At 43.4% G+C, this 17,617-nt stretch overlaps 2 protein-coding genes across 10 annotated transcripts in view; both read left to right on the forward strand.

Moving 5' to 3' along the window:
- The window catches only part of slc66a1 (solute carrier family 66 member 1), a 514,023-nt gene that overhangs the window by 419,288 nt on the left and 77,118 nt on the right, over positions 1 to 17,617 (forward strand). The window lies entirely within an intron of this gene.
- The window catches only part of agrn (agrin), a 291,135-nt gene that overhangs the window by 96,960 nt on the left and 176,558 nt on the right, over positions 1 to 17,617 (forward strand). For 7 of the 9 annotated variants that reach the window (XM_061058541.1, XM_061058543.1, XM_061058542.1 and 4 more), the window contains one exon: positions 15,060 to 15,098. In XM_061058541.1, the coding sequence (XP_060914524.1) occupies positions 15,060 to 15,098 (39 nt within the window). Of the gene's footprint in view, positions 1 to 7,370; positions 9,643 to 15,059; positions 15,099 to 17,617 lie in introns of those variants that run through there. The other 2 variants (XM_061058546.1, XM_061058550.1) reach the window with 2 other exon arrangements.

Raw genomic sequence — 17,617 nt, forward strand, 5'->3', positions numbered from 1 at the left:
TGTCACGATGACCCGGATGCATGGATCCTACCTGCATTTGTGAACATTCATGTTCAGCTGTGGGCTGCGCCTCACTGCTATCAGCGTCATCGTGTGCCTGAGCTGACATCAGACACCGGGCGATGTGTCACATTGTGAGTCACACTGTGTGGAGCCTGACCAGAGTGGGAACTCGCTCATTCACACTTACCTCAACGCTGCACTATAGTACCTTCATTCACTGAGTCACAAATAGGGTTGTCATGAGAAGAATGTTAACACTTCAAGTCAGACACCACACCTTCTAAAATATGAAGAGAGAAAACCTGTCATACATTTGTACATTTAAAATAAAACTTTCATGTTTCAGTCTAAAGACATGGCTGGAGTGTTTTAAGCTAAATCTCTTTTGAGTCTATATTTAAAGGCTTTATATGTGATTTTTCACACTTAAATATAATAGAAATCAAGTATATCCTCTGAAAATAACTCTGTGAGTCATGACTGTCTACAATGGGTGAAACACCCGAGTCCCACTGTCTGTGATGCTTTCAGAGTTTTCAGAGTCCTATCTTCAGTTTGTGTATATCGCCGGGACGGCCGGCTGACTCCTCCCCTCGCGAATAAAAGTTATTTAATTGAGGGACTAGAGAAAAGCACCACGAGTTGTTTTGGTTTCATGCTGGTGCTCAAGGGCGACATCTGCTGGGTCAAAAAATCGCATATAAAGCCTTTAAGGGCTGGAGTTTGAGGCATGCTAATGAGAATGATTCATAAGGGCTCTCTGAACTGTCTGATGAGTATCAAAATGATGTGACGCATTCATTTGGCCTTCACAGTCACAAGAACTCAACCCTTCTGAGTACTTTTTGGAGATATTGACGTGATGTGTTACGCGGTATTTAGACAGACAGGTTCTTTTACTTCATACAATTTTGCTCTAGGGGGCTACAGGGTTTTTGGGCAAATATATTCAAAGTTATCCCCTCCAATAATTCGAGGAGACAACTGGTTTGTTCCCTTTAAGGAAGAATATACAACTTTTTGATCCAGTAGATGTCGCCCTTGAGCACCAGCATGAAACCAAAACAACTCGCGCTGTATTGTTGTGATAGCATGCTAATGCTAGCGCTCTTTATTTTGCTCGCAGCAAAACTCGGGTGTCACACCCATTGTAGACAGTCACGACTCACAGAGTTATTTTCAGAGGATATACTTGATTTCTGCTATATTTAAGTGTGAAAAATCGCATATTCTTCCTTTAACAGATGTTTGGACCAGTACATAGTAATATGATGGGTTTTAACAGATCAAACTTCAACTTCCAGAACTGGTCCCACATGGATCAGGGTTCCCAGATAACAAGGGAAACAATTAGATTGTACAATTAGATTTGAAAGTCTTGATAATTATCTCAGACCAAGGCCACAGGTAGACTTCATGGAGATGGAGCTGCAGATTGTGTTGGCAAGCAAAGGTAAACCCTCTAGATCTAGAGGCTCTGGTTAGCTAGCTTACTACTGTTGACAGATATTCAATGAGACAGTTAGAAGCTCACCACAACATTTTATTTTTTTAAATCTCTGTTTGTATAACCATTGGCTGTTTTTTCAATCTCAATCTCTGTGTTGTTAAAATCTGCTTCCCCTGTGGGAGACTGAATACGAGATTGTATCTGAATTTGATCTCTGCCCACTCTGGTACACACATGAAAATCTTAGAATATCCTGAAGTCTTTCCACAATGAAAATGTTAGTTATTTATAAAGAACATTTGTGAAATTTCTCCTTTTGTGCTTTATGCAATCTTATCAAAAAATTGTTTTAAGAAATAAAAAATCATTTGTATTCTTGGCCCGGCCTTAGAAGAGTTTCATAGACTTTGATAATTTATGACAAGCACAGTTGTAATGTCAGGTTGCAGAGTGTGAAAAAGTATTGAACGTCTGTCGAATATTTTTTTATGCTCCTGTCGCAGCATTGATGCTTGGTTGTCATGATGACACAAGTCTGAGAAGCATCTTGGCTTTGTCCCTCATGTTTATTTATCCTTATGCCTCCTGATATTTTTTCCTGAGTTGCACTTCAGCCGAGGTTAATGTTGTTAGCCACGCACAGCTGCAAGAGGCCCTGTTCTAATTTTTGCTAGATAAAGTGCTGCTCAGTCTGGAGACCTGATGACAGGGAAGTCTGGGAATCTGTTGGGTGCTGGAGAGAAGTCCAAGTTATGACGATTGGAATTAGCACCGTGGCGAGACAATTGGCCCACCTGCTAGCATCCTGCTGTTGAAGCCTGCTGGGTGAGGTGAGGAGTCTTGGCTTCCCTCCACCGAGCAGGCAGCACGGCTCGATGCACATGAAGAATTCAACATGGCCTTCTGATGTCCACATAATGACTCTGAAAGCACAATCTGTGTCCATGAGTGCATAGGTCCAGTGGAATTAGATACCTTTAAAGACCTGTCACTCCATGGACGTAGCATGGGGCAGCAAACAAAACAAAAAATGAAAATTACTGTAAACATATGCTAGTTAGGCTTTTAAACCTCATTGGCTGGAATAGCAGCAGATTGAATATCCAAATATACAAATGCAACTATAGTTAAACAAACCCCAATGCGACAAATTTATCAGTGAATTAACTTGGAAATGAAGCACACATGAATTCTTGAGTAGGCCAGTAGACAGGCTTTAGTGCAAGCAATTACCAAAATCCATTCTAAAATTTTTAGACAGACTTTTATTTTTTTTTTCATCAACATCATTAAAAACCCCATTTACAATGGACAGCAGGAAAGGATGATCTCCAATGCCATTAGTGAAGGCAACAGCTTCGCTTTTGATAGCTCCTGCTTTTGAAAAAAATGGACAGAATCCCGCTCTAATGGGATGTTGGTGTATTCCTCTACAGTGGGTTTTTTTTTTCATACACTCTAATGTACAAAGCTGCTGATGTTCCATTTAGCCACACATCTTGACACACAGTTTTTACCAAAAACAAGTTATTTGACGAAAGATTCAGAAAAATAGAACTGGTACTTCTTTCATGATCCAGGATTGTTCTGTGTAGGTGAACTTAGAAAATTACCCAGAGACCGTCAAAGGGTCGTTGAAATAAGCGTGTTATGTAATACAAACAGGTTTAATTACTAAGTAATGCTCATTTGATCAGATCTGAAAGTATTTTTGAGAGAGCCCTCCCGTGGGTGCTTTGTCACATTTAACATGTCGGTGAATCATCACTGCAGTTAAATTGTTGTTAATGCAAATTTGATATAAAGTGATTTGAGTGTCGTCTGTAGGAAAGAGTTCTGTGGAGGGTGACTGGCTTTATTTTCTCATTTGTCGTGTATCACAAATGAGCGTATGAGAGTATAATCGATTAATATGTATTTGTTTAGGCGCCATTTAATTACAAATCACTTTACAAAAAGAGCAGGCCTGGACTGTGCTCGTTGTCATATTATTTATAGAGACGCACCAGTAATCCACCATGAGCAAAACACTTAGCAAGTAATGGTAACAAGGACAAAACTTCCTTTTAAAGGTCACATATTATGCAATATATAATTTATCATGTTTTCCTCACTGATATGTGTCCCTATCTGTCTGCAAACTAAATTATGAGAGAAGTCCATCCTCTCCGTCTTTAGCCTGCTCCACTTTTCAGAAAATGTGTGCTCAAACAGGCCGTTTGGAGATTTTCCCTTCATGACATCACAAAGGGCAGTAATCCCTCCCCCAGGTGGGTGACACTCCCACAGCTAGGTGTTTGTTCTGCCTTCTGAGTCTGCCTTCTCACCGTAAACAATGGGGCATGGTGCAAAAAAAGCCCAAGCCTTCAAAGCCCTTCCAGAGAGGGGGCGTGGTCAGACACAGCTCATTTACATTTAAAGGTAGAGACACAGAAACAGCCTGTTCTGAGCAGGGCTGAAATAGAGGGGTTTATAGGCATGATCAAATAAAGGATCAGAGTGGATTTAGAACTTCAGACATGTTTTGGGGAGCTCTGAGACTTATTTAAACTCGAACAGAACCAGACTCAAGATGAAAAGCTGATTAATATCTTGAAGTTCTATAATGTAGATAGATGGTACATTAGGTAGTTCAAAGTGCTTTCTTGTAAAAAAAAAAAAAATACATTTTGTGTCTGCATTGACTCCTGGGCCAGATTGACTTAGAAATTGCTTAATTAGATTCCTTCAGTCTGCAGCCACGAGACAGACAGTGCAGAATATTAGTCCAAGTGGGCGGTCAGGCTCAGCTCCAACCTGTGGCTCCTTTGTAGTATGAAATTCTCCCTTCTCTATCGATCTCCCTGATTTCCAACTCTATCCACCTTATATCCATCCATTTATGTAATAAGGAAATAAAAAAGCCTCAAAATAAATCTTAAAATAAAAAAACATGTCTAGACAGCTGTAGATAAGCAAATCCGGAGTTCGTCAAGGTAAATCAAGGCTTTTTTTTCAAAGGAGTCTGGTTCCTTTGAGAGACGATATACCTGCCTTTTCTCTGCTAAGCATTGAACTAACTTTATTTAACTACAAGATCAATCTGATAGGGATCATTCATTTATGTGATGTTCTCAGACACTTTGAAGCCATTACCTGGAGAATCCAGACCCAAACATATGTGTGGGTTAGACACATCATTCACATTAACATGTTCTGCTCTTTACATCATAGCACTCTTAAAAGTAACTCTAAACACAAAACAATGCTGATTAGGCTCCTGCTAATATTCTACAGTTGAAACAATATTATTTAAGATTATCCGATCCTCCAACGTGTGGCAGAGCAGCTGGAATGTAGCTTCTGTGTATTCTATATAGAGATGACGCAAATATAAAAACAACATCTTTCCTTGATGCAGAGTATTTTTATTTCATTTTTTTTCAAGATTTATTTCTGGGCTTTTTGTGCCTTTATTGGAGAGATAGGATAGTGGATCCAGTCTGAAATCAGGGAGAGGGAGAGTGAGGATAGACATGCGGAAAGGAGCCACAGGTCGGATTTAAACCCGGGCTGCCCGCACTAACCACTATGCTACTGGCATTGAGTATTTCATTATGTTCACAGAATAATTTTCACATTTCAATCTCTTTAGCTATTTGGAGGAGGGGTTCTCATTCAGAAAAGGCAACAACTGTTTTCTCTTAGCTCGATGAGATCAGTGCCAGCCAGCCAGAAAACCTGGATGTGCGCTGGGCTGCACACAAACACTCTCACACACATCCACACCCACACCCACACACACTCTGATTGAAGCATCACTGTCAATCAGTTATTGAACTAGGCAAATTTCTTACCCTCTGCTTTAAGAACTGCACACACACACACACACACTAACAACTCTTACTCCTGCCAGACCATTAAACAGGAGAGCAGCTCCTTAATGGAAATTGCCATTTCAAAGCCTTCAGAGAGAGATGTTAACCTTGTGCGATACTTGTGCCATTAAAAATGGATCAAAGCAGCTCAGCTTTGATGTAGATGGAAGATCCTATTTGGGTCGTGCTCGGCGTCAAAGCAGAGTGCTGGACTGACTCCTTACCTCCCTCTGCTGGGAGAGTTTAGCTTTTATTTTATTCATGGTCACACGGTGTGATGTCACTGTGTAATGCACTTCTGTGTATTGTAATTGTTTTAACCTCGCGCTGCACCCAAAATTCCCTCATCCTCTAACAATAAACATGATGAAAAAGACAGTTATGGTTTAAAGTGAAAAGAGAAACAAAAGAGAGGCAGCAAATGAGACAGCAGCTGTTTCTTTTTTTCTTTTCAGTCAGTACATCAATCAGGGTTTTGTTATGCAATGTGAGAGCTGATGTGGACTGTCTTGGGTTTCCAAAGCGTAGAAAAAGGCGGAGACACCTCTGTTGTGGGTTGTGTTGCTGCTGATGATGTGGGGGTGAACTATTGACCCTCAGCAGGCAGGCTGAAACCCTGGCTCTCCTTCTATAAGGGTCTCCCCCACACAGAGCTCAGCTTAGGCTTGGGAATGAACACTCTGTCCAAAGAAATAAATGACTTCAGGGGCAGCAAGATACCTACCTGTGTGTGTGTGTGTGTGTGTGTGTGTGTGTGTGTGTGTGTGTGTGTGTGTGTGTGTGTGTGTGTGTGTGTGTGTGTGTGTGTGTGTGTGTGTGTGTGTGTGTGTGTGTGTGTGTGTGTGTGTGTGTGTGTGTGTGTGTGTGTGTGTGTGTGTGAGTGCGTGCCTGTGAGTGTGTGTGTGTGAGAGGTAGAGTGTGGTCCAAGGTAGACTGTTGAAGTGTGCGTCCAAGTTGTGTAAGGTCAAAGAAAAAGAAGGAACCATTTTTCTGTATGTATGTGCTAGTTTCTAGAAGAGGCAATTGTTTGTGCATTCATGCAATTCCTCTGTGGATGCATTAAGTCGCAGAGTATGTGTGTATGCCTGTGCACATCCTTGTGTGAAGCCCAAAGTGGGGGGATGAACGGCTGAGATGGAGACGGAGATAGAGAGAGTGAAAAAAAAAAACATAAATAATTGATGATTGATAGTGCCTTGCATCTGCTGCCTGGTGCCATCGAGTTTGTTCAAAGTGGGTATTGATGCACGGTCTTGTTAAAAAACAGCGTAAACACCCCTCATTGTGACCTCATTATCACATTAGAAAAAAAACATTACTGCACTGCTTTGAAACAAATGACATGCTATGGAATAGATGCAAATGTTTCCGCTTCAGATCGTCTGCCAGATGTGCTGATTACTCCATTTTGCCACATTATTTAACACAGGGGGAAAAGAAACCTAGATGTAGTTGCCATGAAAGTGAGTCAGGAAAAAAAACGTCCAAATGGGATTGATAATTAATTGCGTATTGGCTTGTTAGTGTGGAACGAATGCAGTGTTTCTAAGGCTTATTTATGCACTGACTGCGCATATCGGTCAAAAACAAGTGGGTTAGGCTGTTTGGAGAGACTCAATACGTGATTGACTTTTATGTATTTACGTTTTTCTTTCTCCCTCCCTCCCCAGGCCTATTTTCTCTCAGTTTGCCTCATTAAATCTTTGTGGAAATTCCCCAGCTCTTGTGGAAGAGACTTTCTTTTGATTAGGCTATAAACAAATGGAGGACTTGGTTGACATCTCCCAAGACTGTGGCCCTCTTTTGTTTAGCTGCTGCACTGTTGCTGCCCCCCCCCCACCGCCCTTCCCGCTCTGACAGGACTCGAGTACTATTCCCCAAAGCCTTTATTCTAGCTCGTTTCTTTTTTTTTCCCTGTTCCCTCACCCAACTCCAACCCCTCCTCCCCTCTGTCTTTGTTAAAGACAGCCCCTCAACCACTCCCCCCTCCTCTCTCTCTCTCTCTTGCACTATCTCGCTCGCTCTCTCATTATGTGCTCATCCGTTCCGCCGGCTGAGGGCTGAGAGAGGAGCGCTCAGGAGGAGAGTGTTTGAGAAACCAGCAACACGCCGCTGTTGTTTTCCTCTAAAAAGCGAAGTGTCAGGAGCTGCTTTTCCTTTTGCCAGCAATGGTCCTCAGTCCTGTTTACTTCACTCTCTCCCTCTCTCTCTGTGTAGCCTGTCTGTCCGATGACTTCTCTCATTCACACACTTAAATCTTACTACAGCTGGTTGACTGAGTGCGCTGACACTGGGACCACTACCTGCTGCCTGGGGGATTAAGCGCACGATGAATACCCGGAGCCTAATTTGTTGTTTTGGCTGCCAGTGAGTGCTGGATCCCCACAGAGGAAGAGCTGGTGCATAAATCCTTGCAACCAGGAAACCTAGAGCACTTCTGGACGCCGGCAATGTGGTGGAAAAGGGACTGGATGCCTGTGGAAGCGTAAAAAGACAAACCAGAGAAAGAGAGAAAAAACTGGACAAGTTCTTTCCTGGAAGGCAAAAAAAATAAAAGAGGTTGAAGCAACCCAGAGTCTTACGAGGATCAAGACGCAATGAGAACCCTTTCCTCTCATTATGTGGTTGGAGTTCTCTGCGAGGGTGCTGACACGAGGGATGAAAGCCCAACAAATCTCCGCCTCGAGCTCCTTGGTTGATTTGTGATCACCCACAGGCTTTTCTCTCCATGAGTTTATGCTTTTAGATTCTGCTCATCTGTAGCTGCTTGGAAAAGGAAGACGGCTGTGAACTGACAGGTCTAGTGGGGATTGCGATCATTCCTGTATCCAACTTTCCCCCCCTCTCTGACACTTCTTCTGCCCTGCTTTCAGCCACAGTGCACCAGCAGGGTGGTGGGGGGGGGGTGCATATGCTCACCAACTCCATGACAGTGGCCAGGAATAAAGGTTATTGAACCGAGGAGGCGTGGCAAGGCACGCTAGGGGAGAAGGGAAGGAAGATCAAACCCTCTCTGCGTACCCCGGAGCATATGGTTTAGCGAAGGGAGAGCCAGCTGCCTTCCAGCCATCAGGCTAATCACGCTACAGCCGATACAAGTTGCTCCAGTGACGGTGTCAGGTTTGGACGGATCTTACGCGCCGTGGTCATATATCTCTTCACTTTGACAGCAGCTCCCGGACCATAAACTAAAAGCACCAGACCAGTGGATACAAAGAAGCAGTTGTGTTGAGTTAGTAGCACATCGGGTAAATCATTGCTCAGGAGAGAAGCTAATCCCTGCTGACCCAAAGGCAAAAGCCACAGGGAGGCTGAAAAGATGCTCGGCTGTCCCTTCTTCGGAAATACTTGTGACACGTGTTGTTTGTGAGCACCAGACCTTGGCTTGGTTTATAGAGGCTTTTGACAAGGAAAGGAGGGGAGTGGGGGGTTCTCTAGGAGCCTGCATCTCCGGACCCCTTCCACATCCATTTAATTACCAGCCAGGGTCAGTCGCACCAAAGGAGATCGCTGCTCTTGTGGATTTACTGTCGCTCTGCTTGGAAGTTTTCTGTGTGGATATTTGACTGTCCAAAATCCCCCCCACATCCTAATGCACTAATTACCGGCTTAAGTGCATCTTACACAGATTCACATGTGAAAACCCGCACCAGCACACATTAACAAAACACATTACCACCACCCACTTAAATCCACACACATGTTTGCACTGTAAGTATAAACCACTTTACAACACGCACACACATTCTTGCACACTCACAGCCCATTAGTTTTTGGTTTTTTTCCCCCGACGGGCACGGCAGAATGGAGGTCGTGTGGACAGGTGGGGGGCTGTAGGAGTCCCTGTCCCCCCTCGCTGTCCTCTCTCACCAAATGGATGTTATTACCTCAAAAAATGTGTTGCTTGGAAACCACTGAAAACGTCCTGCTGCGATTTTCCGAAAGAAGAAGTCACCGGGTCCCCGCCACGGTGCCCCGCTGGAACCACAGCTGAAACACCGTCCCATTACGCATCTTTTTTTGCTTTTTGCTTTATCTTCATCTTCATCCTCTGCCCTCACCCCACCGCCATCATTTTTTCCAACGGGTCTTTGGGCAGCGCTCGCCGCCCTCCTCGGCCCGTCATCTCCTCCACCCTGGAGGGGAGGGGGTCGTTGGAGTGGAGCATGAGTGGGTGCCACTATCCCTCGCCAACACCACCAGAGCAGGAACGAAGGTACCAGCACAAGGTGTCTCTGGTGGTGCGCTACTTCATGATCCCCTGCAACATCTGTCTGATCCTGCTGGCAACGTCCACACTGGGCTTCGCGGTGCTCCTGTTCCTCAACAACTGTACGTTGGTTCAACAAACAAGCTAATGATTTATCTTTTAAAAGCACTTTCTATGTCCTTAATGTATTAGTCAGCATTTGGCAACAGAAAACTTGCCAAAACCCCCAAAACCGTAAAAAGTATTGGCCCTATGAGCCAAAAAATGATGCATCCTAAAAGTGTTTTGTATTAAATTACCTTCTTGAAACAAAAGGCCTCCCTCCAACCCTAGCTCACTTTTTCTCTCATGACAGCCTTATCTGCACTTTAAGTAGGGACATCAGAACGAGTAAAGCACCAGCCTCCCTTTTCCTTGACTCTGTGTCTGCAGTCTCGCAAAATTGCATCATATCTCGTCTCCAAAGACTTGGCATTTACTTTGAACCGCGGGATGAAGTATTAAATAGGGATTAAATGTCTTTGGAGGATGAAAATTTGTCTCTTGGCCTTGAAAGCCCCAGCCCCTCCCGTCATCTGCTCCCACAGCATTATTTTTTGGTGGAACTCTTTATTGAAAGCAAAACTTGAAGCTCGTTAAGAGGCAGAACCAAATGTTTGTGAGCCTTTGTTACCGGTTACAGATTTGCTGATGGGCATCACGGTATAACCTTAGGCAATGAGTTTTCTGAGAGCAGTTGTGACAAGAGAGGTTTGTCTTCTGTCAAAACACATGATTGGTGGAATAGTTGTTGTTTTTTCTCTACGAAACAGTTACAAATTTCAAGCAGTGCTTATTGAGATGTGATGTTCAGCCCCACTCATGACACATTTAGCCCTAAAGGGGCGATAATCTGCCCCCACAACATGAGTGAAACAGACATTCACCTGTCACCTTAACACAACATACAACCTTCTTTTTTTACTTCATTAACAAGTCACCTCCAGGTCATGCCTTCTGAAATGTTCCTGCCTGTTTTAACACCGACTTGTTTATTCCCCTCACACTCTTAGAGACTTAGAAAAGCCTATTTCTGACTGCCTTGCCAGTTTAGTCTGTGTTAAAGGTGACATTCCTCTTAATTCTGCAAAGTGGGCTTTGCAAGATTTGTGCCACCTAATCTCTTAAGAGGGTGTTGTAATAAGTGGGAAAATAAGTAAATAAACATAGTCCTAACAGTCATTTTTTCATGCTGCCAAATTGGGTTGGAGATGGAATTTGTGCAGAGGCTTTGTGAATGCTCTTACATGGTTGTTGTTCCATTTCCTCTGACTTTCTGTTAGTCTGTTATCAGGCTGTTGACATTTCAGGCATGTACAAGGCAAAGTCCTGTCGCCCCGAGCATGCGACTGCATTAGATGCACCTCTTTGCATTTGTCCTGAAAAAAAAGGTCTCTTGATTCTTTTCTAGGTTTGTGTCGTTCTATCATATTTGTCAGTCGGTCCTCGTCATGCTAATTGGAAGACGTCGGCGACCAGGCGGAGGGATGGTTCATTTGTAACCTCACTCTGTTACCCAATCAATTCCAGCCAGACAGGTTCTATTAGATTTAATACAAACTGGGTTAAAGTGGGCCAATCTTCACCTCTCAGACGGCCGAGTGCAAAGAAATGTGCGCTGGAGAAATTGATGAAGTGAGAAGGAGGCTCTATTATGCTGCCAAGAGCCCTCGCCATGTGGCCACAAGGACAGCTGGATGGGATAGTGATAGTGCTGCTAGTGGTGACGTGATTGTGTGTGTGTGTGTTGGTGGGAGGATGGGTGTTAGTGGAGTTGTGCAACCTCGGATTCACAATTTCTATTGTCACCATATGGGATGAAGCATGCCCACACACATACGCACACAGTTTGTAACCCCCCCCCCCCCACACACACACACACTCCCTGCAAACGGAGCCCGCACTGACACACTCTTGCTTTATCATTCTGCACGACGATACATCAGCCACACTAAAGGGGGGGAAGGTGACACACATACACTCACACAGCTCTTCCCCCGTACATGGCTAAATGTCACAGTCAGACATGTATTGATCGGCTGAAGATATTGCATGAAAGATGGCCATGTTGTGACATTCACGCAGGCATGTGAAATCACGCACGCTTTGCCAGGTGCAAAGGGAGATGGGAAGAGCTGATGTGTTTACAGAAAGACCTTATCTTGTCCTTTCATTGTGGAAATGTGAGGAAATCATTGAGCTTCCTCCGGAGTCTCACCTAACTCTGCGCGGCACCTTCGCTGTCAGACTCTTCTGATTTGCCTCGATTTGATAAAACGACTATCTGTGTCTGTGTTTGTTCAGACACGCTTATAAATGGGAGGCAGTTAATACAGCCTGTGTGGCTTTTTTTGAAGTGTATGCTCTCTAAACAGAACTCCAATATTCCCCTCATGCCAATTCCGGCTCCTCTCCTTTCCTGTGTTTCTTGAAGTCCCCCCCCCAGATGGAAATCAGTTACCATCGTGACTGACTGGGAAACGGCTTCAGCAGACACTTCATTATTCACCTCTAACACCAGCCTCGCCTCTTCTCTCCCCTCTCCTCATTTTTCTCTACCTCACACTCTCTCTCTCTTTCTCCCCCGATGCCCCGGCTGTTGACAAGCAATTTGAAGTGAGCCTAAATTTAAAACTCAGCTGTGCCTGGGGGACGCTGACGGGTATCGCAGAAGTCCTGAGGAAGGCTTCGGCGCTGTGGTTGACGGGGGCCCTCGTGAATTTTTATTTTTTTTTAAATGTTAGTGGGGTAATTGATGTGATGTGTTTTATCTTCCTCATTATCCCTCCCAGCACAGAGGCATCGGAAAGACGGCCGGTCTGCTGCACATCGGTTTTGAACGTGTGTGTTGGTGTGTTTGTTCAGTACAGGCAGCTCTGACAACTCACTGGGGCTCTGCTCGGTGAGTCAGACAGAGAAGTTGACTGCAGAAGCGCAGATGGTGGTTTGTTTAGGTCGTGCTTAGTATTCCAGTGGCCTGTTGCGCTGTGGCCAGTGTATCGCCACGGTGTGTCTCTTTAACATTGTGTTGGGAGATGTCCATTTGGTGAAGTGGTGACAATGGTTTTCTTTTATTTGAGAAACAGATGCATTTAGTTTGACTGTGTTTTGTTGTATTTAAAGTAGAGGCACACTTTTCTTTATTGTTTTGTAGCCATATATAAGTTAAAGCTTGCTATAATACTTTCTATAATCTCGGCTATTTTCCTCTCGGGATAGGTGTCTGACCTTAACATTGAAGTGGATAAACAGGCCAGTTTTGGGCACAATTCCCCCGCCAAAAATTACTTTTGTAGTCGTGGAGGGGGAATTTGGTGGTTTTCATCAGATTTAAGAGTGATCCGGTCTGTAAAGAAGAATATTGGGGCCTCATGGATTTCAGATGGTAAATTTCAAACATGTTAAATTTTTACAATCCGATCCCCTTTCCCGTGTGGGGGACCCCAAGGACAGCCGGGGACGCATTCTGTTGATTGTCACTTGGAATGACAATTGTTAGCCAATTTGGCAACAAGCTGATGGAAGAAGAACAACATCCGCACTGAATGAGTTTTTACTGACATCATGCTTGGACAGCAACATTTGATTAAATTAGATTTTTTTTTTATGTAAGTAAAGGGAAGTAAATGTTGCCATTTTTTGCATTGTACCAGAGTTAGCTAATTTACATCTGCGTTTCCTTGGCAGGTCACAGGTCAACCCCGTCCCCACAACTTCCAGCCTTTGTCAGCCATGTTTAAATACCCTACAGTTGCATTTGACTGTTAGACATTTTGCAAGATGTCCAGTTTTCAGAGTCATGACTCTGATTCTGTGGTAGTCGGTGAATGTGTCAGTGTGTGGTGTGCTGTTTCGGTCGTATCCACATACTATTGGTACAACAGTGTTAAATCTATCATTATTAGTCATCAATTGTGGGGTCTCTCACATTTTTAGCACATGTTTACTTTTTAAAAATATTTCAGTTTGGGCCAGACTTTATCTTTAATATCTAATCAACAACATGTCACAGAAAACAAATTTAAAGCATGGACAGATTTTAACAAACATTGAAAAATACCTGCAATACTTAGCCACTTCCTTTCAAATAAATGTCTGCCTTGGCTTAGAAATTCATTCCTATACATCAATCTTTTTTTTTTCTTTTTCTTTAAGCACCAAATACAAAAAAGAAAGATCCTAATTTGCATAAAGAGCAGGTCTACACTGCACTATTTTCTCACTTCTACATTTGCACCAAATACAATCCTGACTTGTGGGTATTTTCCTTTTCTGAACAAATGCCTATCTTCTCACTTTGTTTACAGCTTTGCATCATTTTGTGCCACCTCTATTATGTCTGCTTAGCATTTGCATAATTGCCAAGCTAACCAACAGGCAGATATCCCACTTCATGTTTCTGTTGAGTGCTGAAATGATTAGTTGTTTAATTAATCAGCCAACCAACAGAACATTAATCTAGCAGAATATGAATAGGGGATCAACGAAAGCAAATAAATGGCAACATATTCCAGCTCCAGCTTGTCAATTGTGAGAGTTCGCTGTTTCATTCCGTTTAGTTTTTTTGTAAATAAGATATTTTTTTGTTCCCAACTGTTTGCCAGACGATACAGGAACATTGAAGACATCCCCTAAGGCTTTAGGAAATTGCTTTTTCAGTATTTTTGGGGCAATTTGGAGCTTCAAAAAATAATCATCGGATTAATAGAAAAGTGGAAGTAAATGTTAGTTGAAGCGCTGATTCGGTTTTTGCTTGCTTATTGTTTTAGTACAACAGTATGGCCTATTTCCCATTACATCTGCTCTTACTCATCCGTTGGCATTGCATTGTGAAGAATGACCCAATTTCCAAACACCAAGGTGTACAAACGGCAAAGGGCTCAGGTTTCATCAGGTTTCATGAGAGTTGTCCCCTGAGTGTTTCTCCATACTCAGTCATTTGACACTACAGGTCTTGTTTTATGGTTCCCACAAGCCAACAAGCATTATATCATGGTCTGCTGGGTGTCGACCTGCAGACTAGCATGATGTCATTTGATATATTATGGTGGGGGGGAGGGGAGGGGGGCTGATTTCTTCTGCATGTGTTTGGGGGAGGGGGGGTTGGGGTAAGCTCTTTGACTGGTGCACAGTGTGTCTTCAGTGTTGTGAAATCTCAAATCTCACACTTTTTAACCTCCACCCAAAAAAACCAAGATCCCTTCCCCCGTTTTCAATTCTCATGTATCAGAAGTCATGCTGTGTGGTTTGGGATGAGAGAGACTTTCAAAACAACGATGTTACTGCTGGTGCTAACATGTTCTGCTGTCGATTAGCTCAGCTGGGTTCCTTCAGGGCCCTGGTCGTTGCATCCAAAGGTGTTAGATTGAAAAGCAATGCCTGCAGTCAGAATGTCCCACTCTTTTCTTTGTAGCAACTCAATTACTTGGCCTTTTACCCTTGGGAGGTCTGAATCCCCCGAAAACTAAAAACCCATTCCTCTCTCTTTTATCTCTTTCAGACAAACCTCCTCACTTCACTCCGGCGCAGCCTCCTGATGGTAAGTCCTCTGTGGTTTCTACTCTGTCCGCCTTCGCTGACCGCTGGTGATTTTGGGTTGTATACCTTCTTGTAATGACCTTGGACAGCGGATCCCAGCCTTTGAAGTGGGCAGCCGTCTGAACGCTGGGCCACGTTTGGCAGCTCCGCTTTTTGTTTGGGCACTGTTGGTATTTCAGGCACGTGGCCCAGGTCTGCTCAGGGCTTTGATGTGAGAAGGATCTTTTGATGACTTGATTTGATCTGCGCCGCACTGCTAGTTGGGCTGATGTTCAATATCTGTAACCAGAGCAGCATTCACATCCGTCTGATAGGGTCTAATAGGATAATAACCCTCCCTTCTCCGGGTATGCTACATTACCTGAGTGTCTATCCTCAAAATGAGGTGACAGCAATGGAAGGTCCATGAAGATGAATCACAGCGCTTTTTTTCTTTTCTATAATTTTGTGTGGAAAATCTGAGATTCATTTGCATGCGATTTAATTGCACAAAAGAACAAAGAGCAAAATGTTGATTCCTGTTGCAGTCATGATCGCTAATAACACATTTTCCTGTTTTGAAGAGCTGATGTGTTTCAGTAGGTAGAGCCGCTTTCACACATGCACTCCTGAAAATATCTAGATAATTTCAGGAGGACTGCTCAGGAGATTCTCTTGACCTGGCTGTTCACATATGAACCTCACAGCGGGGGACTGTCCCTGTCAGACAGGAAGGGGGGGCGGGGGGTCTACTGAGGTAAGACGTGACATGCAAAAGATGCAGAAGTAGCAGACGAAACAACAGAGTTTGCTATATGATGCTATAACGAGAATATCTCCCTTTAAATAAATGCTACGTGTAGTACGGCAGAATCAATGTCAATAAAAGAGCGGAGAACAACATTCTGGACAATTGAAAACGTAATGTGGCCGTTTAATTACGTGCATGGAGATCATAATGGTCGCGACACTAACTGACTCCAGTCACAGTATATAAATGTCACTCTCCCCCCCTCTCTCAAGGTGAATTTTTCCGGATAATATCCTGCTGCGTTCTCACATCAGCCCACTCAGACTTGCTGCGACAAAAATAATAGGGGTCTGTCAGGAAATATTCCGGGGGGAGGTCTGAGTGAAACATTTGGCTGTTTGCGTTCACACATACAGCTCCTCCTGGAAATTTACAGTTTTTCAGGAGTTTTCTGCAAGTAAATAAACAGTAGTGTGAGTTGAGACCTAATCACAGATTTGTCTGAACTTCAAAAGTTTTACAGTAAATAAGATCAGTTGATGTTGGTCATTCTGAAAGCTTAAACTGTGCTCAGTTGATTTTGATGATCAAAGATGTAAAAGAATCATAGCCCACTCTAAATACAGCAAAGTTAAGAAAACTTTGAAACAAGAAAAGAAAAGACTAAAGTGCATTGACCTTGAATCTGCCTTTCTTAAAGAATGTATTCATTATTAAGCAACAGTTGTTACTAGGCATCTTTACAACTTTATATCTGTTACCTAGCATGCCACTTCACTGTATCTTACACATCTTCAAAAATACATTAAGAAACATCCCAGATGCTGGGCCCTGATGATGTGTAAACGTATGCCCTGCAGGCAGTTGTGCCTGTAATACACTTTTAGAGATCCTGCGGTCTGTAGGCCAGGTGCGCAGCTCCCCTCATTATTCACATGTGCTCATCACGTCCCTTACATATAAATCTTTGCAATGGCTGCTGCGTTGTTTTAGTTGTTTTTCGAGACCAATAGCACGAGCTGTTAATTAAAAAAAAGCAACAATTTATTTCCAAAACGGTGCATCTCTGCCGCCTTTAATTGGAGGAAAACAGCTGGTTTTCAAGCTGCTATCATGAATATTTATCGGAGGCAGCACAGTGAGACGGTGTTTGATAGACTTTGGTGTTGTGTTTTTCTCTGTGCAGACAGACAGCTAGGGATGGACTCCTACTAGTTCTGTAGGTGTTTTATATTCCTGCTTGTGTACCAGCTACAAAGCCAGAGGTCTGGAGGAAGAAAACACACGGAGAAAATGTTTTTAATGATCCCAGCCCGCCAGCTCATGGTGGGGACAAAAGGCCGCAGTGGGGGCTTGCCGAATCTGTTTCTGATAATTGCTCAATCACTCGCCCCATAGGCCAGCTTGTTTGGAAAAGTGTTGTGCGAACGATGTCAGTATAAAAAATGTATGAAATTATATGTGGTTTATGATGAATGTGATTGTCAGGCCCATTCAGGACAATAGGCTGTTCACCGTCAATGTGAAATGGCTTCAACAAATAATTGAACTTGATTGGAGCATTTCTCAACTCACCCTCACCCTAACACCTGAGGAGCATACGACATGTCTATTTTTTCCTCCTCTGTGCCTCATATCCCCACAGCACAAGAGATTCAACTGCAGCCGGCAGAGTTTACAGCGGCTATTTATTTTTGTTTTAATGAAAGATGAAATTGCTTGACAAATGATTATATCTTACAGAGAGGTCTCTATTTGTCTGCTCAGAAGCAAATATTGCCACAAAATGT

Source organism: Labrus mixtus, chromosome 15 (genome assembly GCF_963584025.1).
Source record: "Labrus mixtus chromosome 15, fLabMix1.1, whole genome shotgun sequence".
Taxonomy (NCBI): domain Eukaryota; kingdom Metazoa; phylum Chordata; class Actinopteri; order Labriformes; family Labridae; genus Labrus; species Labrus mixtus.